At 35.5% G+C, this 27,539-nt stretch overlaps 2 protein-coding genes and 1 long non-coding RNA gene across 3 annotated transcripts in view; 2 read left to right on the forward strand and 1 right to left on the reverse strand.

The window, feature by feature from the left end:
• Rim2 (replication in mitochondria 2) overlaps positions 1–18,860 on the reverse strand; it is a 25,473-nt gene extending 6,613 nt beyond the window's left edge. Inside the window, exons 1-4 of the mRNA XM_071721741.1 lie at positions 18,291–18,860; positions 11,869–12,048; positions 10,838–11,112; positions 2,724–2,842 (exon numbers count right to left, since the gene is read on the reverse strand). Of these exons, the coding sequence (XP_071577842.1) occupies positions 2,724–2,842; positions 10,838–11,112; positions 11,869–12,048; positions 18,291–18,331 (615 nt within the window). The 5' untranslated portion in view covers positions 18,332–18,860. The remainder of the gene's footprint in view (positions 1–2,723; positions 2,843–10,837; positions 11,113–11,868; positions 12,049–18,290) is intronic.
• Positions 18,861–18,945: 85 nt separating this feature from the next.
• On the forward strand, positions 18,946–20,504 carry LOC139782705 (uncharacterized). Its single transcript, XR_011720952.1, has 2 exons — positions 18,946–19,863; positions 19,957–20,504. It is a non-coding gene; the product is annotated as an uncharacterized lncRNA (long non-coding RNA).
• Positions 20,505–21,658: 1,154 nt separating this feature from the next.
• On the forward strand, positions 21,659–27,428 carry Naa35 (N-alpha-acetyltransferase 35). Its single transcript, XM_071721727.1, has 10 exons — positions 21,659–21,810; positions 21,998–22,059; positions 24,061–24,596; positions 24,776–24,968; positions 25,132–25,313; positions 25,385–25,717; positions 25,921–26,310; positions 26,399–26,572; positions 26,692–26,808; positions 26,901–27,428. Exons 1-10 carry the CDS (start codon positions 21,752–21,754, stop codon positions 27,039–27,041), a joined length of 2,187 nt encoding a protein of 728 aa, XP_071577828.1. The 5' UTR covers positions 21,659–21,751; the 3' UTR covers positions 27,042–27,428.
• Positions 27,429–27,539: the final 111 nt, after the last annotated feature.

Genomic DNA, 27,539 nt, shown 5'->3' on the forward strand with positions numbered 1-27,539 from the left:
AACTCGACTTAGTATCCAAATCGTCAAGTGTGCGAATTATTTAGTATGCACCGCTATGATTTATTCACTTGCGCGTAAATTTTGCGATGTTAATTTTTAATTTATTTTTATAACAATCAATGTGAAAAATATGTATAACATCTACACATGTATTTCCTTCCTGTATATTCGGAATGTTTTCGTTATAGGATTATTCCAAGTGTCATATTCTAATTAATAACACTATTTTACACTATTTATCATATTAATTTATTACATCAATGATGTAATTTTCATACTTTACATACATATTTCTTTGTAACATGTAAGTTTGACCTCAATCCTCAACATCATTAATTATTTCCTATACTTGTAATCATACCAAAACTAATTACATAAAGTTATTTATGTAAAACTGTTTCTTGTACATTTACGTCAATTTGTATTTCCAGTTTTATGCACGAATCCACGCAATGATGTACGAGATGATGACGGGATATATAAATCTATTTATTACACGCGAGCGTTGCTCAACATAGCGTGGAATTTTCCAAGATATTTTTGCTTGGATATGCTATTCGCAGATGTACTATTCATGGTGCCAGTTTTGAAGCTGGCCCGATTCCGGCCAGTGTCGAACGCAATTTCAGTACGTGTATGCATTATAAACTGTGCAGTCACTCTCTCCAAGTAAACACGTTCAATTTGACACGTGTCCACAAGACAAAACGACAAGGGTAAACAATTTGTTCGTACATTGAAAGCAAATTGTTTCTTGTCAATAAAAGTCGTTACCTAGTTCGTTTTACCGGAAATAATTTCAACAAATCTATCGCACGCCGTTATTATCTTACTGTACGTTAAATATATAAAAAATTACTTTCGCATGGTTTAATCCCTATAAATTAGTTAAATATAATCCTTCCTTTATAACAGATCTCTTAGAAAATGGATTCTTATAGATCAAGCATCCACGAAGTTATATATCCTCATCAAGTAATAATACTTACTTGAAATATATCTCGCGAATTTCGGGCTATAAAACTTGTTCGATATAAAAAAAACTTTGGTATCTGCATCTAACGAGATATTGAAGGATGATTACATCAGTTCTATATCCGACGAAGCCACTTCGCCCTAACATAAGTGCCTATACCTATCGTTGCGCCGACCGAGAAAATAATCTTGGCGCCGCAACTAGCGTTCACTAAATACTTATCGATGCCATTGCGATATCGTCGTTGATATTTCGCGACGGGTCCCTTAGTCGTTTTAGATTTTTCTCCCAATTCGTTTCCGCGACGTACTTAATTATTTCGTCGAACAGCGCGACGCAATTCCGACGTTTTGCGACGCTAACGAAACCGATCGATATGAACGACCGACGGTCTGGAAAGCTACCAGCATAAATTTCAGTTTTTACGAAAAGAGGAAATTCGAGACAATTTATCGATTCCAGAGGAAATGACAGCTGCAAGATATTCAGAAGGAAAGTATAAATAAAAGATCTATTTTCCAACGGGTTTATCTTCGTGTGTATAAAAATGTCATTATTAACAAAAAGAAGATTGTGCGCGGTATATTTTTGTGCACAGTATTTCACCTCGACTTTTTAGTATTTTTAAAAATCAAGTGAGTCAAACAGTTTTTACCTTACATGAAGCTACATTATTTTAAATAGAGTATAGCTGAGTAAGCTTTTTAGTTACCCAGTTTAGTTACATATAGTTTTATAATTGCAGCGTTTTATATATCTTTTACATTATCTTACTCACTTTCATAATGTGCACGATGTGTCTTATTTTATCTAATACTGCTGAATTTTTCGTTTCAAGGGAAATTAACGTAGGAGAATTATCGTCGTAGAAGAAATAACGTTATTGTCAGCTATTACAAAATAAATTTTACGGTGGAATGAGTCTAGAAAAGACGCGTATGTATAATATGTATATGTACATTCTATATTTAACGTTATGGTTTGATTTCCAGCATATAGCAATGCGATCTTCGTATAAAAAATAAGCTCGACATTACATTGATATTTTCATATGATAAAAATATTGCAGAAAGATAGAATATTAATAATACAACATGCACAATGTACTTAAAGAAGAATGCAAATATTATTTTATTCATTTCACTGATCCTTCATCTCGGCGTGATTAGTACTGCAGAATTATCCGTTTGAAGATAAATTAACGTACGTAATTATCAGCTGTTACAAAATAAATAAATTCTGTGGTGGAACGGTTCTGGAAAAGATGCGTATGTATGTACTGTATGTACATTATGTATTTAACGTTACGCAATCGTTTGATTTCCATCTGCATGTAGCAGCAAATACGAGTTTCATATATCAAGAATAAACTCGACATTACGCATTTACATTTTTATACGATAAGGATATTGTAAAAAGATAGTACATTAATAATACAACATGCACAATGTACTTAAAGAAGAATGCAAGAATTATTTTATACATTTCACTGACCCTTCATCTCGTCGTGATCATATATTTTTGAAGATAGATCTCCCTCGCGTCATTTTTTTTTTCACGTGGTGAAAATTTAGTTTAAGTTTTTGAGAGATCTAGATCGTACAGGGGGAGTAATTGTCGATTTATTAAAGAAATGTGAAAATACAAGAGTTACATTTACAAGATTCGATACGTCATCGGCACGGCAGTTCCGATCGAGTACTTCGGATTGTAAATCGCGATAAAAAAATAAGATCTAATGTCTTACCGATTGTCGATATATCCTCCGCATGCATTCTATCGCTGTGACTTTTTGCGATCGGTGGTCCAGCTGTAGTCTGGTTTTTATAAACCAAATCGGATTTGTCAATGTACACGCGGTGAAACCTGTAAAAGTGAACGACCGTTTATTGAATCCGCACGGCGTACGGTGTTTCGTGAATGGATCGTTACGTGCACTACTTTTCCTTATTTTTAACGTTACCGTCAACCCGTTTGGAGAGAGAACGGCAATTTATCTCAAATATTACTGCTCGAGAGAGATTTCGTAAAAAATAAATCTACTTCATTAATCCATTAAATCCTAAGAGGCCCCATGCACTTTTTTGTTTTAAATCTTTATAACTCGATGCTAATAAAAATTTTTAGATCGCAATTGGTATTTAGGGGTAAAAAGAATTGCTCTTTCCGAAAATCTAGTCCTCCCCTTTCGAGCATTAAGATATCTTTTTTTTTTCCATGCAGATATCCCACCCTATTGCCGACTAGAACTTAATGGGTTAACTATCTACAGGAAATACATATCATAAAACTGAAAAATCTATGATGTTCCGAATAATAAAAGCAATTCTCCGAATTGAAGAGTAATGGGATATAAGTTTTCCTAATTTTAATTTCTTATCAGCATGCTGAAATCACCTTCGACATATCAGACGATATGTAGACAACAATTTTAATTTTCCGCTTTTTTAAATTATTTATTGTATATTTAATTTTCCGCCTATAGCATATTAAAATCCTCATTAAGATCTAAGAAACTCAGTACAGTCTTGATAAAAAGTAATCTTAATTTTCTTTTATATGCGTAGAATAACAGCGTTTATATATTTGGATATTTGATAATATGTAGAATTCATTATTCCCATTGACCCGGCTTGCGGAAGATCGCAAGGGCATTGTACCACTTATGATACAGTAGGTATATACCGAGCACATTGTGGATAATGCACGAAGGTTATGCAACCGCGAGTAGGTACTACGCGTCGTTTAACGCGCAATTTATAGCAGCTCGGTGACTTGTTTATGTCTTATTTACTTTTTGCGTTACCTGAAATTCCACTCGACGCGGAACTTGAGAGATTCGACGAGTTTGGAAACCGGTCTAATTGTAAGAGGAACGAAAATTTGATAACGCATCAGAAGATCGATTATGTTATCGTGTGATTACGCAATCTCGCGTAAATTTCTCACGTAAATCCGAAGAGACAGAGTCTCTTTCGCGCGTGACAAAAATATCATTGACAAACAACAAGGAAAAGTGGGCTTCGAGAGTCAAACGCGGTTAATTATGCGCGAGTTAACGTTATGTAACATTTAATTAATAATTTTATATAAATTATAAACCGCGTATATTTCAGCTCTACTTCGAGTCATCTTCTACGCGACGTGGTGATGAATATAAATTAAATAATCTCAAGCTCTCCGACGAGAATAAGGTATTTAAAAATTAAATGTACAAAGATAGTGTAATTTTCGAGAGAAAATATCAGAGGAAAATTCTGTTAATATTTATAGCCTGCAAAATGTTCGAACTAAAAATGAAAATTGAAAACTAACCGGCAAAGAGAGATGAAATTCACCAAATTAAGTCCAGAGAACGTGAGATTGACAAACTGAAGCCTTGGAAAAGACATCGGAAACTCTCAGTTCCGTATTCTATGCTCGTCGGAGCTTAGAGATTAATTTAATTTATCTATCACCGCGTCGCTGAAAATGGTTCAAAATAAAGCCGAAACGCTATTTATAATTTGTATTAAATTATTAATTAAATGTTACATAACATTAATTCACGCACAACTAATGGCGTCTGACTCTCAAAGACTCTTTTTCCTTGTTACTTGTTAATTTTAATATCGAGAATCTTTAGTTAATTAATCATTTAATAGAAAGATTCAAAAGCGACCATTAAAGAGAAGATCAAAGGAAAATTTCTTGGTATGGAAAAACCGATTGCTAATTATCAATGCATTTAGAAATAAATGCAACCGTTGCATACAAAATTCTGTTGCAATTTCATGCTTTGCGTATATCATCAAAGTATAATATATATGAATTTTAATCGCTACAATATATTAACAGCATATATATTAAAATATTAAAATATATTAAACAAATATATTAAGAGATAATACGAAAATCCAAAAGCATTTGAGGCCAATGCGGCACAAAAATTATGATTGCGCGAAGTAGGTTAATATTACGCGACGTAATATTTGGAAAAAAATTAAAAAATAAATTCTTCCCTTGACTTTATTTTAAAACGATACATATAACAATAACGACCGAAATAATGATGTTACTTTATGGAGAGACAAATGAGAGAGTTGAGTTTTTTGTAAAAGCGAAGAAAGATAAACTTTTATTTTAGAGAAGAGTTTGCAAAAAGATAGTTATAATTTATTGTTAAACATTTTTGAAGAGGAGATCTTATATATTAAGATCTTAATATATTTCTCAGGGGAAAGAAAGTAATGAAAAAAGTTTGGAAAATTTGATGGTCAAATGTATCTGCAGATATGAAAATAGGAGATTGAACTGTAAATGAATTAGAAATAATAAATTCTAATTAAAAAATCAATTCTTGGACTCCAAAACTTCTGAAAATTTTTGAAATTTGCAGTATTAAACATCTAGAAACTATCTTATCTAACAAACTTATCTAAGGAAGATTTGCAAATATCTATAAAATCTTAGAGTGTAAGATTATTATAGTACGTAAACAAAACGCGATATCGTGTCCAAGATGCGACACACAAATGGCACTATTTATGATCATTAACGGCTTTTCGAAAACGATGCACAGAGCAAGTCTGCCTCTTTCCTCTCCGTACTACTGATGTACCACATTATCTTCAATTATGACGCAATTTCGGTCGCACCGTTGCGGTCGGCGCGGCGTATGATTCTTCGATGATAGAGCTACTGCCATGCCGCTTACGTTCGTACGATCACGTACGACCGCAAGACGCGTGGAAGGCGGGCATTGAATTACGTGGTGAGGACGTCTAAAAATAGACGTACACTGTCGGAGAGGCACTCTCGCTCGCCGGCGACCGGCGAAGCGACGCGACAGAAGGGAGGAGGGAGAGGAGAGAAGGAGAGGAAAAGGGAAAGACGAAGAAGGGAAGTCAAAGAGAAAGAAGAAAGGTCGTCGGATACGCACCTGCCGTGACTTCCTAAGGCCCAGTTTTACAAGTGTCGGTTAACTTTTAACCTTAGATTAACTCACTCTTCGTCTCTTTCTAAAGGGGACGTCAGAAGGAGACGAAGAGTGAATTAATCTAAGGTTAAAAGTTAACCGACACTTGTGAAACTGGGCCTAAATCCGAAAAACAATTCAAGGTTGGGTGTAACAATAAATAAGTAGATATTTAGGAGTATTTTAAGCATAAAGTTGTACCTACGGATTTCACTATTTGACTTTACGTTATTTATCTCCTACACTGAAGTTTTTCGCTTGCAACTATTTCATCAGTGTAAAAACAAGTATACTCTTTCAAAATTCTGAAGTCCTAAACAGTCATCTCTGGTATCTTAATTTTAAAATGTCAGTGTTTAATATGTAAGACCTTGCTTCCTAAAATTAAACGCCAATAAAGTTTCAATAAAAATGTCACCTCAGCTTTTGAATAATATTAACAGATAATAAATATGATATGTATAAGTATGTATACAACAATATTCTTAATTGAAACAAAATATTGTTGAAGAGAAACCAATTTTAAGTAAAATGCCAACTAAATGCGTAACCGTTCGAAGACAGTTTTTATCATTTGTTTACGCAAATTTCCGGTTAAACAATGTACGAATAACGATTGCATTGTTCGCGTGTGTAAATATTCGTATGTTGATGACGAATCGCTGAATAGCGCATCCGTGAATGATGATGGAAGCAAGTAAACAGATCGAAATAACATCTCGGCGCCGGTAAATGCACGTTGCGCTAAAAAAGATTACTGCAAATTCTCCAAATGCGTTGTTCTAGCAATAGGTTTTGTCGAAGCAAATCTGCAAAAGCGTCCCAGAAAAGAGTAAAGAAAGTGTAAAAAAAAATAAAAAAGAAGATATGCAGATTTTTCTTCCGACTTCCCGTTAAACACATTTGTCAAATTTTATTACAATTTATATCTTTAATTGGAAAAATAATATGCGGAGTACTCATACGTACACAAATATTAACGCAATGCAAGAATCTTCGTATACCTAATTAAAGAAATAACAAAATTTCTATTAGCTTAATGATACGTATCAATTTTTCATATTTGATTCGATCGTATATTATATACGCTGCCTATATAAATAAAGATTTAATATAGTCATAGAGTAACAGTTACTATTAAAATTGTATGTATAAAAATTAGGTTAAACTGTAATAAGTGTACCTTTTAAATTATTAATAATAACATATAATACGTAACAAAAAAATTTCTTCTACACTTAAATGCTTTACTTAGCTTTGCATAAAAAAAGACGCTGCTAAATAGATTATATTTTTTAATCACTTGTACATATTATCTCTCATTAGTTCTCTATCGCTCTCTCTCTCTGTCCTCGAAACATATCAGTCTATCCAGGTTTTTTTCCACCTCGGTTTATTTTGCGAGCAATTCAGAGCCAATAAAGGAAAAACGATTGGAAAAGCCACTGCGAGTTATTAAAGGTAAACAGTGATAACTGATAGGACCTATTACGAGCCCTCCGTTAAAGTTGACCGGGAAACATATGCTAGCACAGCATTATGTAATATATCTTATCTGTGTGTAAATGTACGTATGGATTGTTCATCGCGGATTCGTCGAGATAATCCATATTCTCGTGCAGATGCAAGATATGAATAATACAAATATAACACTCGACCGTCAATGACGGTAATTGTGCTAGAGATTAGATTCTATCCTAGAGCAAACAGTCGTTATCGTTGATTGTCGATCAACGTTGGATGCAATGCGAATAGAAACAAAAGAATTGAGAGAACGTTGAAGTTACTGCAGCAGGCGATATCGCCGTCGCAAAATAGAGTGGAATTCCTTTTTTTTATTTATTTGAAAAACTATAATATAAGATATAAGTGATTCATACAAATGATAACGATAATATCGGAAAAATATCAAGTGCTATTACCAAGTTAACCTTGGACCGTTTTGGATTTCTACAAATTATCGAGATTTAAATTTTGTATTACAAGCATTTAAAAATGGGATTCTCGCGATTAATTGATTGAGAATTGTTCTATTACTTGATGAAATTTTGATTTAATCATGCTTGGAGCAAAATTTAGACAACCATATAAACTTTCGTATCTATAAAATCAAAATGTAATAAATTTTTTGTTTTTGAAACATTTATATAATGGGAATTTCTATCTATTTATCCTGTATAACAATTTATTCTCAATATAATTTTTTTCTGAAATATCCTATATAAAAAATAAATTATAATGTGTATAATTATCATTATAACTATGTGATATTGTTAGAGAGAGCGATTATAAATATGTGATATCGAGAATGGAGAAGTCTTGAGAATAACGTTCAAATTTCTACTAAAATCGAGTCTGAACGAGTGAAAAAATCTGCGATTAAAAAATTCTTGAGCAGTCTGTACCTACGCAAAAGCGGCGCAAATGATAAACAATCGTATCGCGGAGAAGAAGAGGCACACGCGCCAATCGCGTGGCTCCCCTGCGAACAGATCTACAATAAGCGGATCGTGTTCAGGTCGAAGTTCAGCATTCTGAATGATAAACTCTTTATTGTCCGCGAAATGGTCTTATTGACTATAGTTTATCGGGTGTCTCTGAACGAGCGCAAATCATTCGTATCACGTAGGTAAATGGAAGGAGGAAGTTCGTATCGGAAAGTGCATTGCCGTGTTATGCAATACCCTCATTCTGTGAGAGGCGGCTATTTCGGGCGGTAATCTCGAGAGAGAAGCAAAATGTGATAATAAATACGTATAATAAGATCGTTAGGTTCGATTTTCCATCGCGATCGTTTTATTTCCTGTTTCTTTCAAGCTACGTTCGTTGCGTAACAATTCAGCGTATGCGAACGATATACGAAACACTGAGCTCACGAAACAATTAAACCAGAGTGAAACTAATCGTTAAACATTAGAAGAATTTATCTAAATAATAGTTAACTGAATCTTTTAATGTATAATATAAATGCTTTACACTTTATGATTATACTAATATATCATAAACAGAATTATATTTGGAAAAATTTTGTTTAAAACGTTTAGGTGTCAAATATTTCATTGTGTTTTAGCGATTAAAATCATAACTTCCAATTAGATATAAATTACTTGGCAATTATTTATTTATATATATTACTAGAAAGGAAATATAATATTTTAATTTGCGAAGATAGAGTTTAGACGTAGTTAAAACTCAATTTATAAAACTCAATCCTTTCTTCAGCAACTGTTTTATCTTCAACAGAAGATGATCTGTCATGTTATTAATGACTTGCTAATATTAGAAGGAATTTAATGGTCTTTACATAAAGAAACTTATCCGCGTTGACCATTATCTATTTCGAGGACATTTGATGGAAATAAGCGAAGAATAAAGAAGAGTGAGAGTAAAGCGCGCGTATAATTGTATCAGCAGGTATATCTACCGAGTGTCCTCGTAGGTTATCGACATCAAGGGAGTTCGAGCTGCGGCGTCAGACGCGATGTCCGCGCTCCGATATATCCATTAAAGATAAACGCATGAATGACGCGCAGAATACTTTTCCCCCCATCGTTAATCGCGCGTTTATCGCCGCTTCGATGATTGGATTTGTCGAAGGAAACATAATAACGGAGACGGCGCAATATATTCTCGAACGGATTTGGCTTATAGCTCTTTTTAGTCTTTTGCTCCTTTTTTATCATCAAGGTCAGCACGTTACGTTACTCGCGATAGAATATAAATCGTGAGAAGAGATAGTATTGTGATGAGATAGTATACAATGTATGAGAAATAAAAGTAATCTAATGCAGATCAAACTTTATCGCAAGACATCCTAGAGATTCAGTATTTTAAGCATTCTTTTGATAAGTTTCAAATCGTGTTTTCTTCAACAATTAATTTTCTCCAAATCTGCGGCAGAAATATAAAATCACATTGCAACTTGATACGAAAAGCTATTTATATCACATTTATTCAGTTTTTAAAGATTTATTCTAATTATATTATTTTAATTATCAAGTCTTAGTTAGCGGATATTATAGGTCATGATGGCATAAAGAAATATTTTATCTCCATAGCATGGATACTAAAATAGTAGTTAATCAATGAAAAATAGCTGCAAGAGATATAGAGCGGCGATACTTATATACGTAGCGTAGTGTAATTTTCAGCGGAGTAAATGCGTAATAAGCGCAAACACATGTAAACCTACGATCGTTTCATAGACGAAAACGCGAATGGGTTCGAAGTAGACAACACGGAAAGATTAATTTTACATGTATTAACGATCATAATGTAACAATATTGTATTGAATTGACATACCTATATCGATCTATGGATAAATATATGCGCTCGATAATAATCGTTATATAACATTATCGCGCGATATGTTAATACTGTGAACTCATCTTATATTCACCATTAGTCGATATACGTTGTCACTGAAAGCCAGATTGCATTTCATTATTATATTTAAATGTGACGGTTTTGATCAAAACAGAATGCAGAAAATGTACGAATAATTAACATAAACAAAGAATAGAGTAGAAGAGATTAAAATCGAATAGATAGAAGGATAACATAACAAAGAATGACACATTTAAATCTCAAATGGTATAGTGTAAAAAATATATAGTTAGTATTTAAAAAATTATTAAATTTAATATGAAAAATATTATAATTACAATCTAATTGTAGTATAAAGTATTAAAAAATCATGAAAATTATATTGTCAAAAAATAAAACGATTGGCTAAGTTAATTCTCGCCTATATAACCGACTCAAATTCATCTCAGATTCAAAATTATTATTAAGACCGATTATTCGTTTAGGAAACGCAAAACTAAACTTATAGACGAGGATTTTAATATATACCGCGGCACACATTATTTAGTATAATAATATTGGAATAGCGTGGTCTTACCAGCGCAGGACGCGGAGAAGACGTGAACGATCGGAGTATCGGGAGGTAGAATCGCGTTAAACGCGACTTTGCTCTTGGAGTACGCGCAAAAGTAGATAGCTCTGGAAGGTGCCACGCCAATGAGATTCGGACCAAGGCCTTTGAACAATCCTCGTGCACCCTCATTCTTGATGATGTACCTTAAGCACTGATAGATACCCGGCGCGTGCCGGGAGGAGTCCGGGGGTGAGGTCGAGACACCGAAATGCGAGAGAGCTACGAAGTGACTGGAATACCTGGAGGTGAAAGAGACCGAGAGCTACGTTTAGAAACACGCTTCTTTTTTTTCCCCGGCGGGTGTACGCACACCGCTCGAATTCAACTTTTATATATTCGTACGATCACGCCTAATATACATATGGCAAAAAATTACATCTTAAGTTAACATTTTATATTTTTAGAGTTTCGATATTATTGAAAGAGTTCTCAAGTTTCCGAGATATTTCAAAGAGAATATTATACTTGCAACTTCACATTGACATTCGAAATGATAAAAATAAAGACTGAACATCTTCTGGCGATTTTTCAATTCTCGAGTGGAAATTTTCCAAGCTGGGTGAAAAATCTCTCGCAAAAATCCTTCAGAATTACGGACAGCTCCTCTAACGATTTATTCTTAACACTCGAATCGGACAAAATAAAAAAAAAATAAAAGCGTTTCGGTGAGGTTTTATTTATCGAAAAATTGTCAAGTCTCCCGAAGTTTCACGAAGATGAGAAATATTTCCGCTGACATTTAACATTTTTGTCGGAGTTCTGTGTCTCTCAAGAATTTTAATAGTTCGCTCTCGCGTGCATACCACATATCAGATAAGAGTTTTTAGCTAATAACAAAAGACCTTGAAATAAATCGCAAATTGCCCATTATAGATAATTACGCTTGTCGTAAAATAACTTGTTCAGCTGGACAAATTGTAATGAACTGTCGCGTCGCATACAATACCAAATCAACACCAGCTTAATCGAGAATTGATTTTCTTCGATTAATTTACCTGGGATATCCAGTGCATAGCCTCCGGCGTTGTTCGGGCGTCGGTGAACCCTTGCATGTCGGATGACCAGATGTGAATTCTTTGCTCACCGGCGGATTAAAGCCGGAAGACGACGACTGCAGTCGGGTCTTTACCACTTCCAGCGGACAAGTTACTATTGCTCCTGCCGTGCCAGCCACTCTGTGCAAAATAAAAAAAAAAGAGAGATTAGTGGGGATTAGTGTAAGCTTTATAACAATTTCGTCAGTTGCTATCTATTTGCGATCACGATTGCCAATTTCTTATATCCATAAAGATACCGCTATTTTGCTATCATAACTGTACAGTTGGGGACAGAAGGTTGTCCGGTGGAGTTTCGAAACGCATCCTGTTTATATTTAATATCCAGCTACCACGTCAGCAATTACCAATTAATTCTTTTAACATTTTAATATATTTGACATCTTGTTTGTCTGCTCTTATGATGAATCACTGCACAAGCTATGTGCATTAGTGCACATCCACTTCCAAATGGGAGATTCTGGAACTCAACCGGACAACCTTTCTGTCCCCAACTGTACACGATATTGTATAAGGTTTAATTAATTAAATCTCGTGTATTTATGTAAATTTGATCAATAATAAACGTATACTGTATACATTTGTAAATGTGTAGATATATATAGTTATGTTTTCTATCAACTTTATCTGTTTAGCTTTGTTAAAGTTTGCGTAGAATTGACGGAGAAAGAAATCGTTATTTTCTCCCAGAAAATATAAGGAACGTTCATTACGCAGGTTACAACTGTCTGCATAATTAAATTTTACGACGCGATAATTATAACAAAGTTCTGATTATAATTATAATTTATAATGTTTACAAACACAGAACAAAATGTGTACCTCGAGAGAACAAAATGCTCGCTGCAGGTGCAATTTAATTTTCAACTTATCTTATCTGAATAGAAATTATAGCGAGATAAAAACTATAAATAATTGTTAAGATAACGGTAAAAGCATGAGAAATATCGCGTGATTCGCACAAAGCAGGAATATCAATATTTATTTGGCGCCAACTCTCACGCAGAAACTTCACTGACACGATGTCGCGAATCTTTCCAATTAGACTTATCATAGTCACCTCTGGTCGCGTCGTAAAATAATTAGCAGTGTTAGTGAAGTATTCATCGTTGCAACGTGTTATGACTTCTCTTCATATACATGTGTTGCGCACGTAGATTGTACACATTGTATATGGGACCTACAGTTTAACGCCGATTCCGAACGGCTATATTCTTTTTAGAGAAGTGTTCATGGCAAGAATACTCTCGGTGGTTTGCCATTGCCAGTGGTTTGCCCTGCTTCCAAGAGAAGAACGAGCGAATATAATTTTTTTAGCTCTATCGGGGATCGAACCCGGGACTTCGGCTCGATGGACCAGTGCGCTGTCTACTAGGCCACGCTCGTCCTCAGATAAAAGAAAATACTCAACAGCAAAAATTTGAAAATTGCAAGGAATAACGTGTAATTTTCATTGGAAAAATACTACGATGAAATTGATCAAAGCATATTGTATATGTATAAGGCTAAAAAAAAATACAATATCTTATAATAAATTTAAAGCCTTCTAGACAAATTATATATATATATATATATACCTGGGCATATAACTTTCATTCAATGAAGAAAAATACTTTTGATCCTCGAGGATCCCCTAACTAGCCTAATTCGCTCTCAAAGTCGCTGTTGCGTGGTCGGACCTTTTATCAAGTCCAATGGAATGTGACAGTAAATTAGCGTCCGATTCGCATGTCGCGCGTAATAAATCCGCGTATCTTTCCGTGCTGAAAAGGTGCGCATCTATGTTCTGGCTGATCGAAAATTTGCATGCTAACTCTGCTAATTCGAATAACAAATTTCAATAGCGATATGTATATAGCGACATATTTCTTTGAAATACTTTTACCACATTTGTATGCAAGAAATTGTTTCAATCTCTCTTTCAAATAGAGAAATGCGAAAAGTCCAGTGATTAAAAGAAATTAGCGGAACGTTTATTTTTGCGATACTCATTTTGTTTTGTATTTATTTAAAAATTCAATTATAATAGAATAATAAATTGAAAAGGATATATTTCCATAACCGCTAGTTCTCCTTTAGTTGACATTTGCAACATAATTCTTTCCATAAAAATATAAAACTTGCGATATGATAAATATGATAAAAGCTTGTTCCGTTAATTCAATCAATAAGGAAGTTTTCTGAGCTTACAATTAATCCTTAACTGTAACACCATTATATCAATTTATGGCAAATGAAACAAGAGCTTCCAATCCATTACGGCTATTATCTATAGTTTCTGACTATTAATATAAGGAGTGTAGACTTTTGAAGTTTCATTGTCAGATACTTACTATGTTCTGCTCCGCGTAAACAAGTGAATTATTGAAAGTTACTATATAGAAGTAACGCTCGCGTAAACGTAGTAAGAGTGGAATTTCCAACGCGTAGTATTTTGAGGCAAATAAATCGTTTAGCTATTCTCTGTTGACAAACGAGAAATGCTAGTCCCTGGTAATACATAAGTTTACTTACTTGACCTTTCAATTGATCTACTTCTGAATGAAAAAAAAGAGGAAACTTGATTCGATATCGTAAGATCGATATGCCGGTTTAGAAACGACACATCGAGCGCCATAACGTTATTTATAGAATTATTAATAACAGGTATCAGAAATTAAATTCTTAGTTTCTGAATTATAAAAATTTTTAAAACTTAGTAGTTTTACAGAAAATTATAAATTTCAGTGATATAAATCTTGAGAATATGTGGAGTGAAGGACGAAACTCGATCCTTCATGAATTATAACTTTGGACTAAATCTAACTGGAAGTTTATAATTTAAGTTTGAAGATATCAAGATATTTAGCGTCGAAAGTCAAAAGCTTGATGATTCGTCGTTGAATCTGTACCAGCGTAAAATTACGAATCTCGATTCTATGGTTTAGAGTGCTTACGGTCTTTCAAGATGACGTAAACTAATCGGATAGAATTCCACTAACAAACACAACCTTGTGCCGCAATAAAAATAGACTCTTAAATTGTAGAAAACAGTTCGCGAGTTTCGTAATTACTTTCTTAAGCGCACCGAATCCTGTATCCTAATCCTACATGATCCTATCGTACGTGTCGTGTCATAATATATGATCCCTTTTTCCCCTCCTCCGTAAAGCTACGCGTATGACGCAATCTAAGCCCATTTTGTCATACATGTTTCAAGGCACGATTAGGTACTCTGGATTATTTCGAGTCGATATTCCCCGATCGAAGATTCGATTGCGGATGATCGTTAGCTGCTTGGAGGACACTGTAGAAATAGGAAAGCTCGCAGAAACGTGTCTACGTGCGCGCGGACACGTGTGCGCCGCGCAGGGACAGGAACAGGGACAGGTAGGAAACGTAGTAAATACGTGACGCCCAACACGTTTATTAACATAACTACGTCGTCGAATTCCTTTCCGAGCGACCTGACACGCGATCTAGCAGTCTTGTATTTCGGCATTGGGAAGGCCAGCTGCGGGCTCAGCCGACCAATCTGGCATCGTTTACGAAATGCGTTAGGTGTAAACAATAACACGAACGAGGATGTACAGATTATTATATGTATGTTACTATATATATAGATATATACTGGAATATTATTACAATACAAATACGTCAAAATATAGATCTGAATGCAAATGATCAACATTAATTAACTGACTGCAAATAATCTTGTTCAGTCTACTTTTCATTCGTTATTATTAAGTAATTTAATTAGTAATATTCCGTTTATTGTTTATTACCATTATACTTTGTCGTAGCTATTGATTCAACGTACAAAACGACGAAATTAAAAGAATTAATGAAAATCACCTATGCTAAGGATTGTATTTAGAGTAGCATAATCATGAACAAAAATCAATTAAAATCCCTTTATCCATTATTAACCATTAATAAATTAATTAGATGTAACATCATATTAAAAACATTATTACGTGTCTCCCCTGCATTATATCCTGTGTTTGCTCGGTTATTATATTGATTCAATATCTCTCTACAAAGTCTACAATATGCTGATATTACATAATATAAACAAAGAGATAGAAAGAGAGAGAAAGCAGATTTGGCTGATTGGGGTTAAACGAAAAACCAGTCTTATCTATCGAGAACTGGAAAGGCCAACAATCGTTAAATTACAATCAGTTAAGGTTATCAGTAATGTGCAGCCTCAGGCTTTACGTATGCACCTTTTTTTTATCGCGCACATCGTGCGATTATTCTAAAAAGCAGAGATAATAAATTTACTACGCCGATAAAAACTTGACGTATGTCCAGAGATTAGCACTATTTAATTTAATAATTGTTAGAAACGAACGAAATCTTCACCATATAAGTTGGATTTTCTACACGATATAGATACATGATCTAGAAAAACCGCGGATTGCGTGAACGACATGCGTGCGATCGAATGTAGCTCGTTAATTAAGCTAAAGATAATTGCCCGACAATTTCGTCGCAGTTGACGACCACGTGCGCGTCGTCCCGTCGCTTCAATAAAATCGTCTCGACAAGAATAACGATCATCAGACACTCGCAGCAACAGGCCTTCATATACGTATGTTATTGCCGTATTCACTGATAATTATTTGTAACTTGCGACGAAGATTCCGAAGTATTTACGTAAGATGGAAGTTTATTTTGTTTCACGCTGATTAAAATCGACGCCAAAAAAAAAATATATAAATTGAAGCGTCTCAATAACATACATTTCAATAACTGTTTCAAGTGCCGAGAAGAGACGAGTTGACTTTATCGCACTAAGTCCCGGTCTACAATAGGTGTTTGAAGCCCTAAGCTTTAAGAAATTGTTCAATCACAGTTGAATTTGAGGAGAATAATTGACTGTGATTGGTCAATTTCTTAGGGCTTAGGGCTTAAAACACCTATTGTAGACTGGGACTAATACGTTTATAAACTACACGCCCTCGGTGATATCGGTTTATCTCGTTTTCGCGCTTATATTATGAAGATGCCTGCTTGTATTTACACTTGTAGGTTGTAGGTACTTATTTCGTTAAACTACGCGATGTGTAGACTGAAAGGAAGTATCTTTGCTTTTCCTTTGCTTCTCCACCCCGTCTTTTTTAAATTTTAATTCGGGATACTTATGCAAATTTTTGAATGGATAGAAAAGCTGAAAATTCGTGTTTAATTTAAAGTTTTAATCAATAAGATAATTCAGTTCTCTCATGGACGTTCCAATCTTGGTTTCTTTGATTAAATTGTGGTTTACTTTTCTTTCGCGAAAATAAAAGCGAGATTTGATAAAAACTTTTTTAACGTTGAACGTTATACCTTTTTTTTTTTGTAATCATCGTCAGATTGTAAGTCGATCAAAGTGTCTACACTCGAAAAAAATATAAACGAGTGTTTTCTCTTATTATTTTTAAACGAGTTGTTACGAAAACTTTGCACAAAAAAAAGTTGGCACAAATAAACTTTTTGAGAAAAAGAGTTTTGTTTACTTCTTACAATTTCACTATCAGGAACATTATTTTATTATTTGACATAAAGAAATACAAAAAAGTGCTTTAAAATCTGAAAGTACTTTTGAGAACTTAGCAATACACTTTCCTAACTTTTATACATGTGTACGCAAGTGAAAAATATCTTTGTAAAATTTGCTTGCTATTTAATTGAATTAAATTTAATCTTTAGTCATCAGTGTGCGTTTGACTTTCTTTTTATACAATGGCAATAAAATATGGAAGGGCAAAGAAATCTAACGGCGCTAACTAAATTACGCAGAAACGACGGAGTCGTCCCCTTTTCGTTGAATGACGCAATCCTGATGCAAAACTAAGAATGCTTCCGTGACTTCACCCTGTGCAGTTACACATTAGAGATTAGACTGAAGTGTGAAAGAATCCTATAATCTTTAGTGACATCCAGAGAGTCGTCGGTCGTCAGATATTCTCGAAGAAAAATCGATAACAGGAAAACCGAGTTAAAAAGAAAAATACGGTCGCAACTGGAAAATACGCGCGGTAGGTTTTTTCGGGGCACCCTGTGTACACATGAGATGCGCTCCCGATTAAAGACGACCTCTCGGGAAAGGCGGTCGCCGGTTTTGAGGCCGATCGCGACTCGGGAGAGCGGTTAATCGTCCCGAATTCCATCGGGATCGCGCAACATAATAATAACAATGACAATAAGTAATATAATAATAAATCGAACGTGCCGCAGAGGAGAGATCGAACCGAGGACCTGCCAAGACTTGCGTGACGCAGAACGCAGAACCGGGCCGGGCCGGGCCCGAAACACATATGTACTGTACATATACATAACATATACATACAGCGCGCGCGCGCGCGCGCGCGCTGGTCGAAAATAATACCCACCCTCCGGCGACGAGATGTATCGCCGTGTCGCGATCCAACATCCTCCGCCGTGTGACACCGCGAGGCGCGCAGATCCCGCTGTCAACCTACGGTAGCATGCACTTTTACGCGTTTCGGCGAAACGACGGCGACGCAACGGCGGACGGACGGACGGACGGGCCGACGAAACGAAAGACGAGATGAGACGGGACGGGACGAGAAACTAGGCGAGGCGAGGCGAGGCGAGGCGCGCAATAAGGTCCGCGCTGAGGTACTACGTAACAACACCGGCTTCGAACGGTTCTCGGGGCGATCGCGGACGATTTACGACGCGACGGACCGCACTGTGTTTCTCTTCGTGCCTCTCCCTCGGCGGCGATGCCGACGAGACGGAAAACGACACTCGAGTCTCGACGCGACGCACACACCGCGACGTATACTATAATGCACTGTTTTTCAACGCCGCGAAATGACGAACGACTCCGACCGATACGACAACGTATCACGCACTACCGCCACTACCGCCGCCGTGTTACCCGTTACCCACCGCTACCGCGCACCGCGCCACGGCCGCCGCGCCAGGCGCCAGATTCCCCCAGATTCTCCGTCCGGGTCCGTTCTGCTTTACCCCCCCTGTCCCCTCGTCTTACCACTGTCGAGCGAACTCCGGGTTGTACGACGAATGTGGACGAGCGACTCCGAACTCCGATTACTTCGGAGGCCGCGTTTCGTTTCAAGGACGAAAAACAACGCGCGACCGTTTCGCGCGATTACGATTTCTAGTGACAAACGTGAAGTTTCTAACGATTCGTCGGTCGGTAAGATGCCAACGCGAACGCGCAGAAAGATGCGCCGCAAGCTTCAGGGGATCGATCATGTATCTTTTCCCCTAGGACGGAAACGTGAAAAGTGAAAAGTTTATCTCTTTCTATTCAGCACCAATAGAAAGAGATAGTTACATGAAACTTTTCACTTTTCACGTTTCCGCTCTAGGGAAAAAGTTACATGATCGCTACCCAGCGCGAGACTTGTGAGGTCTGTTCTTTGCAGCTGAACTAGCTGCACTAGTTCAGAGTTTATCTTTTTTAAAAAAGATAAACTCTGAACTAGTGCAGCCAGTTCAGCTGTAAAGAACAGACCATTGGTGCGAGCCGTGCGAGGTTATCTCGATTGCTTACAATGCCAAAAACGAAAAGTTATCGGTGGAAAGGCAAAATAGTTACAAAAGCAGTTTATGAAAAAAGACTCGCTCAACGAAAAAATGGACAAATGCGAAGAAAAGTTTCGATTAAACCTGAGAAAGGTGATCCCGTAACCGACGAAACTGTGGACGATGTGGAACAACAAACAAATGTCATCGATGGACGACGCATTGTCGATTTGAACATTCTGGGACAGCAGTTGTGGTGTTGTTCTTGTGGCGAGGTCCTTTCTTTACAGTACATACAGAGTGAGGTGCGAAAAGGCTTTGCTTCTCTATTTCTAGTACTGTGTCACAAGTGCCAAGTCGTGAATGAAGTTTGCACGGATACCCAACGACGTACCGTCGACAAACGTAGAGCTCACTTCGACATTAATTCGCAAGCAGGATTAGGTAATACTTTACGACAGATTATTATTCTATTGTTATTGATCTTATAATTATTATTTACCATTTGTGTATATTGAATTGTTCGCCCCTTGGCAGGTATCTTACATTCTGATTTAGGATGGACACGCCTCAAAAAATTACTAACATGTATGAACATTCCATGTCCAGATTTTAAAACATTAAAAAAATATGAGCGAGAAGCGAGGTTTGCTGCGGAGGAAGTGGCGGACGAAAGTTGCGTAGAAGCCAATTCGCTGGAAATACAACTCACTATCGAAGAAGCTGAGAGCACTAAAAAATTATTGTAAATAACTACTCTAGTCTAACATTTTTTATGTTCATGTTTTTTAATTCTAATTACAAATATGAGTTATTCAATTTGTGTTTGTTCTTTGAAAACATAAAGTAATTCGTTTTTTTAATTTCTCAATGGTTACAAATCACAATTATTTTGTTCAACGTCCTTCTCTTTATCTGTTTATCTTTATCTTTGAATTAGAATATATTTTTAAATCTAAGCTATTCGAATCCTAATTTTCACATCGAACAAACACTGTGCTTATGTATACTGTGATTCAAAGTGAATATGTATTGATAAAATGACGCTTATGAAAATTGAGAAAAATTATATGAAAATAAATCTATGTGTATGCGCTCTTCTTTTCAGACCTGGGGGCCTATTCCTATTACGGTTCTTGAAACGAGGTGAAAATTACAAAAGTGAGAAAATTCACTACGGTATCTATGATTTTATTGTCAAAATCTAGGAAATCTGTTCACTTGTGTAATTTTCACCTCGTTTCAATAACCGTAGTCGACCCCCTGAACAATTCCAATCGAATTTTATAATTAATCCTTGACCAGAAAATGATCTTACTCCTGCCTGTATCGAATCCGATGGACAATAACCTCCCGTTATTTTCAACGATGTAATCCGCGTTGTAGTGTACAATATGGGATGGAGTACGCGAGGATGCAGGTCGAAATTACGATAGCTTGAATGGCTTATATACATAAACATATACATATATAGTACTTATGCCTAGAGATTCTCTAGTTCAGGGAGCCTATTATGCCCGTATCAGACTACGGATTGGGATTGGGATTGGATTGAAATTTGACCAATCAGAGCAAAATTTACTAAACTTGAGATCAGTTTTCTCTGTTCTGATTGATTAAATTTCAATCCAATCTCAATCCTAATCCGTAGTCTGATACGGGCTTTACGTATCTTGAAACGAGGTAAAAAGTGAGAGAATTCACTAGAGTATCTACGATTTCATTGGTCAAAATCTAATAAATTTGTTCACTTTTCGCCTCGCATTTTCACCTCGTTTACGGCTGCGGTCCATTTGACGCTACAAATGCTTCGAAGCGTTCTTCTTCTCCTTCTTTCTTCATTAAAAGAAAGGAAAAAAGGAATGCTTCGAAGCATTTGTAGCGTCAAGTGGACCGCAGCCTACAGTGTTCATTCTAGTATGATTGTGGATACAGACCCTCAAATTAAAGTCTGGCCATAAGACAGCCAGTTTTGATTGCTCCGCCAGTTTTGTCAAAAACGGGAGAAACAAAAAGAGAAAGAGATAGAAAAGAGACAAAGAAGGGGACAGAAAGAAAGAGAAAGCGATAGTGAATGTACTGAATGTGTAGATTTTGACAAAATCGCCTTATGGCCAGACTCTTTAATTATAAGGTCTCTAGTTATGGAGGATTTATCGGTCGAACGCCGGACGCGGTGTGAATCCTCCATTATCGCTAGATGATGGGGCTAGGAAGGCTAGGATAGCGTTTCTCAGGGACTTTCGGCGCGACTGGCAACGGAGTGGTATACATCAGACATCTGCGACGAGGGACGAGGGACGAGGTGACAGAATATAAATCGTCCACAATAATGGCGACCACGGTGGAGGATCAGAATTCAATTGATATGAACGAGGATAAAGATTTATCGTAAGTTTCGACGCGGACGAATCGCGGTGGAGAGCCACGTTCGCGGATCGCTGGCGAACGATGGACGCGGCGGTCCGTCGTGCCAGCGTTGCGACGCTCGATGACGATTTAACCTAACCGCGCCGTCCGCTCGCACACCGTGCACGGCGGTATTTTTTAACTGCGTCCTCCTGCTTTTGTCTTGTAGATTCGACCAGGTCGCGCATAACTGGGTGGACATCACTCAAGAGTTCTTCGAGGCGATCACAGGTACTTGACTGCCAAACCGATCGTTATCTTGTCCTAAACTCGACTATCGTTCACCCTGTCCCGCGCGCTCTCTCTTCCTATGCGAGTTTTTCTGCGGCTTTATCGTATGAACGTCGGGGACCTGTTTTCTATTGCTACACTGGCTGCTAGTTCGAGAAGTTTATGTACATATACACTGAAGTGTGAGAAACGTATGTAGGAGACACTTATGGCTAGTGTATGTACACAATGGGTCAGTTTTCTGTTGCTGAACTGGCACTAGTTCAGAGTTTATCCTTTTCCTTTCAATGTGGAGTAGAAGAGATAAACTCTGAACTAGCGCAGCCAGTTGAGCAATAGAAAACTGACCCAGTGTATGTACAGTTCTTGAACTAGCGCTGCCAGTTCAGCAATAGAAAACAGACCCATTGGATCTGGGGTCTGATTCTTGATTTATTTGCAGGGTAAACGTATACGCAAATTCCGTTCTTACGAACAATCTATATGTTGATTGATTAATATCCATTTTTATCAATGTAGATTAACTTTAATCTCGGTTTAACTTGCTTTCTATCTTTTTCTAACTCTTAGAACTAGGAAAAGATGACAGATAAGTTAAACGGAGATTAAAATTAACGTGCATTGATAGAAATGGACATAAAAGCCATGCGATAGCCAATTTGCAACACTTTTCTGTAAGAGCAAAACCTGCACATACATTTCTCTTGCGAATGACTTCAAGAATCGAACTCCTCTGTTCATTTTCGGTATTTTTACTAAACGCTTTTCATGTTTGAAATAAGATAGAGAAAAAGGAAACAGAAATTAGCAGAAGTAAAAAGAAGGTTTAAGTGGAAAGAAAAAGCAGATATTTTCTTTAAATAGGCTATTCTCTTTAAATTTAAGTATTTTCCAGATTTGTTTAATGATTTATTATATCATAAACGTAGCGTTTAAATTATGATTCTATCTTGTTATTATATTAATTTTTAACTATTTTTTTCTTTTCTTATCTTTTCTGTGTAGGACAAGAAAAATAAAAAAAACATTATTTGAGAAGAAAACGTATTTCAATTGTAACATATGTACATATATATATTTGTATTTCGTACAGTCATTGAATTTTTTGTGAATTATTACAATGTCTTGATTTTTATCAACGTTGCTTTATCGTCAATCTAAATCATGTCATTTTGCCTAGTGTTTGTCTTCCTAATATCTTAATATTATATTTGCATACCTTATATGCTTTTCTTGATTTTATGAATTCTAAAAAGTATGTTAGATCTAATCGCAAATTATAATAAATATTACAAAACAAAAGCTCCCTCGCTTTATGTTAATCTCTTTTCTCTCTGTTTATATTTTCTGATTTAATCCTATCGAAATCTATTTGACATAAATGTTGACATAAATATAGTATTAATATAAGCCTAAGCAAATAAGTAGAAAATATATCCTGCATGTAAAGTTTATGAGGAATGTGTATCGAATTTATAATGTGATAGTAATATATGTATACTATATATATATATATTATAGAATACTATATATCAGTGGTGCATAATCTTCTTGAAGAGTCGCATAAAAGTTACTGGAGATTGCAAATTTTTTTCTACTCTTAATATGTATCAATGTACAATTTAATTTTATTTATAAAAACTACATGTACTAGAATGTAAAAAAATTATTAAATTTTACATAAATTAAAACGACTAGTTTCTTAAATCATAATTATCCTTATATATCACTTATTTTTATTTATATGAATGTTAAAAAAATTAATGGATTGCGTCAAATTTCTGAGGAAAGGGGTCGCGAGCATAAAAAATTGCACACCACTGTATCATAGAATATATATCAAAATAGAATTGTTATATTAAATAAGAAATTTGCAAGATTAAATTATGAACTTGTTTTAATCTCTGAAAAAATAATATTAAATTAATATTAATTGTAGCAATATTTTACATTTATTATTTTTGGGACGCGCCAATATATATTTCTGCATTCTGCATTCAGAGTTGGAACTGGGAGAATTATTACATGATGAGCTGTTCGGGTTATTTGAGGCCATGTCTGCAATCGAGATGATGGATCCGAAAATGGATGCTGGCATGTTGTGCAATCGGGGGAACAACAAGCCTTGCACTTTTACCCAAGCGGTCGATTCAGGCGCGATCAAACTGGACAACTTTACACCCGCCGAAATTATAGGGATAATAGACTCCACATATGCGTGTATAGTATCTTGGTTGGAGGGACATAGTCTTGCGCAAACCGTATTCACGAACTTGTATTTGCATCAGCCTGCGCAAATACTAGATAAGCCTTTGAAGACCTTCTGTTATGCAGTATATAAGATAATAGAGATAATTAAGGACTGCATTAATAAAGCTTTGGTATTTGAAGAGGAGGATTTCCAGAGCGTTACCTATGGCTATAGATTACAGCAAGACATTACAGAACAAAAAACGATATCGATGTTGCGGGAAGTTGAAGAGGAACTTCATCGGAAAAGTCGGATAAAACTCGTCGATGTCGAATCTGAGAAGGAGGTAAATCTCTTTGTAACTTTTAGTTTTTCTTTTGTTTAGATTTAGATTTCAAGATCATATGTCTTATTCTTTAATTTTAATACTTACTTTATTACTTTCATATCTATCTTTTTATGTATGATTATTATTTTGTTATATTTATCTATGACTATGGCTTTATTAATAATATTTTCTTGTAGTATAACGATGGAATTGCACTTTACGCAAGGATCCGATTTACCAAAATGTTCTATCAAGTGTTAACATTGATGGGCCGGAAGCAGCAGTTGCAACAGAATTTAAGTGATTGCCAGAGATTGTTGTCAAATTGTTCCGATATGCTTAATATTATGATTTCAACGGTAGTTCGCGGAGAAAAAGCTGATGAAGTTTGTAAGTATACATTGGCAATGTTATATATTTCCCTTTTCATTATACATACTTTTCATGAACTTAGAATCAGTTACTTTTTTATGAAAAATTGATACTTTCTCTTATATGAGGAGCAATATTTATGCAAGAAAGTATAATTTGTTATTTTCAATTATACATGCAGCTAATCATCCAAACATTATGGGATTTGATCCGATGGTAAATCAAAGATTGTTGCCACCGACGTTCCCTCGATACACGAAAATTAAGCCAAGGATAGATGCCTTAGAATATTTAAGCGAATTGATAAATAGATTCAAAATGGTTACCAAGATTACAAGTCATATCGGATTTCACGCGGCCTTGGTAATTAGCGATGAATTAATGTTTCTTTATCAGTGCTGAATTTATATCGAAATAAACGAATTTCTTTTTAGGATTTTTTCTTGGAATTCTCGCGTCAGAGTCCGTGCATATTGTCCAGGTCTATGCTACAAATCGTTTACTTGCCTATCACTAATCGCGTATTCGGTGTTCACAATTTCGCCGATGTTCTGAGAGACGCGGCGCGAAATTTCATCGCACCACCTGTGTTGTTGCCAAAAAGTACGTTGCTTCAGAATCACCAGGCTAAGGAGTACGTCGACAGCTTTCTGTCGCATTGTGTCGGCTTATTCGGAAACCTGTTGCAGCTTAGTGGACATAATAGGGCAAGACAAAGAGATAAATTGGCACATTTATTGGAAGACTTTGCGACGCTGCAAGATGAAGTAAGAATCGTGGAATTTTTTAAGTTATACTTTCTACATGTTTTTTTCTTATAACATCTGTCGTTGTCTGCCCTTTTATCCATTCTATCTAAAAGAGTTTTTTTTATGACATTAGAACATTAGCAATTCCATTTTAAATAAAGCATATTTTTAAACAAAATAGTAATAAGTTCAAAATTTGAAATACATGTTTTATATTTTAGGCGGAGAGAGTTGATGGCTATTTGCACACTCTATCTTTAAAAAGTGATACACCAAGGCCTCACTTGGCCTGTTTTGGTACCTGGATTTTATATCACACGCTGCGTGTGATGGTCATGTATCTATTAAGTGGTTTCGAGCTCGAGTTGTATTCGGTGCACGAGTACCACTATATCTTTTGGTATCTATATGAATTTCTATACGGATGGCTCGTATCTGCGATTACACGGGCTGATACGTTCTTAGTGGAGCAGGACGTACACAATGATACTCATAAGGGTAGAAGCAAAAAGAGCTCTAAGAATAAGAAGAAGAAATCGACGCCCAGACCATATAATTTGGAGATATTAATGTACCAGGCTTTGCAAAATATATGTGGCGGATATTATAAAGTAAGTTACACACACATTTTAAAGAAAAATTTGCAAATAAAGGATATACAATTTTCGGTGCATAATAAAGAAGTTATAACATTTTCAGGCTCTAGTCGGTTTTCGCATGGATGAAAAAATTCCGCTTCCAGAGATACAGTTCGATTCTGAGCGGGTGAGATATGAGCATCGATTATTGCCGTTTTCATCTTTGTTAACGCCACCGCCCGTTCATTATCAAGAATTTCTGGACATGACAAATGCTCAAATGCATAAAAGAAATGTAAGTTTAATATTTAATCAGTTTTATATCTTTTAAATCATAATACATAGAAATTGCACTATAAACATTGTTCTTAATGTTTTAAACAGATAAATTGAATTTAACTTTCATTGTTGTAGGAAAAAGTTACCAGTGAAATGCAATATGTTGCCGGTTGTCGACATTTTCATCAAGCTAGAAATATGTTGGAACGTGCATTGTTGCTTTATCCATCAAATAATTTAATAGAAAACGAAGTGAGTTTATAAAAATATAAATTTATTGCACAATAGAGAACTATTTTAGAATATTTATTTTTACTATTTAATTGGTTGTTTTTGTTTTGTAGATCAACAATTTATTAAAAGTAGCAAAGACAAATTTCGTGGTGCTGAAGCTATTGGCTGACGGACACAAAAAAGACTCAAAGGAACCACCGGTCTTCGATTTTTCTTGTCATCGGCATTTTCCTCTCATTAAAATAACTTAAATCACACATATTTATTATTTTTTTTTTCACAATATAAAGGACACGTTATTTATTTTACTAAAATATCTATCTTTAATTCGATCCTTTTCATTTTAGGTATCTTTAAATGATCTCTTTGTTCTATGCATTTCCTTCCATTGTTTGAACACATTGTAAATCTTAAAATTAATTGTAAATCTTAAATGCATTTGATGGTATTTTTGTGCAGCCTTGTTCTTGGAAGGAAATAATATTTGTACATAAGTTTTTTGGTTTTGTAGGAAATCGTACATTAAACTAAAAAATTATGATAAATATTATAAATAAGTATATTAGAGTCTAAAGAATTACAAATCGATGTGAGTTGTAAATACGTTCTGCAATATAGGAAGTGATAAAAATCTCAAACATAGATACAATTTTCTCGCACACCATTTTAACCCTAGCTCGCCACACTGCGGTCCAATGGACCGCTGAACATTTTTCGGTTTTCTAGTCTTTACATAATAACATAATTTT

The sequence above is a fragment of the Temnothorax nylanderi genome, unplaced genomic scaffold (genome assembly GCF_030848795.1).
Source record: "Temnothorax nylanderi isolate EJ_2023f unplaced genomic scaffold, tnyl_v1.0 TNYL_tig0434_pilon, whole genome shotgun sequence".
Taxonomy (NCBI): domain Eukaryota; kingdom Metazoa; phylum Arthropoda; class Insecta; order Hymenoptera; family Formicidae; genus Temnothorax; species Temnothorax nylanderi.

What these genes read in the sequence shown, in the direction of transcription:
- Naa35 (XM_071721727.1), top strand. Translation starts at nt 21,752, where the DNA reads ATGGCGACCACGGTGGAGGATCAGAATTCAATTGATATGAACGAGGAT. An exon ending in GTTCTTCGAGGCGATCACAG is followed by an intron (nt 22,060 to 24,060) that starts GTACTTGACTGC and finishes TTCTGCATTCAG; the next exon opens with AGTTGGAACTGGGAGAATTA. An exon ending in AGAAAAAGCTGATGAAGTTT is followed by an intron (nt 24,969 to 25,131) that starts GTAAGTATACAT and finishes TTATACATGCAG; the next exon opens with CTAATCATCCAAACATTATG.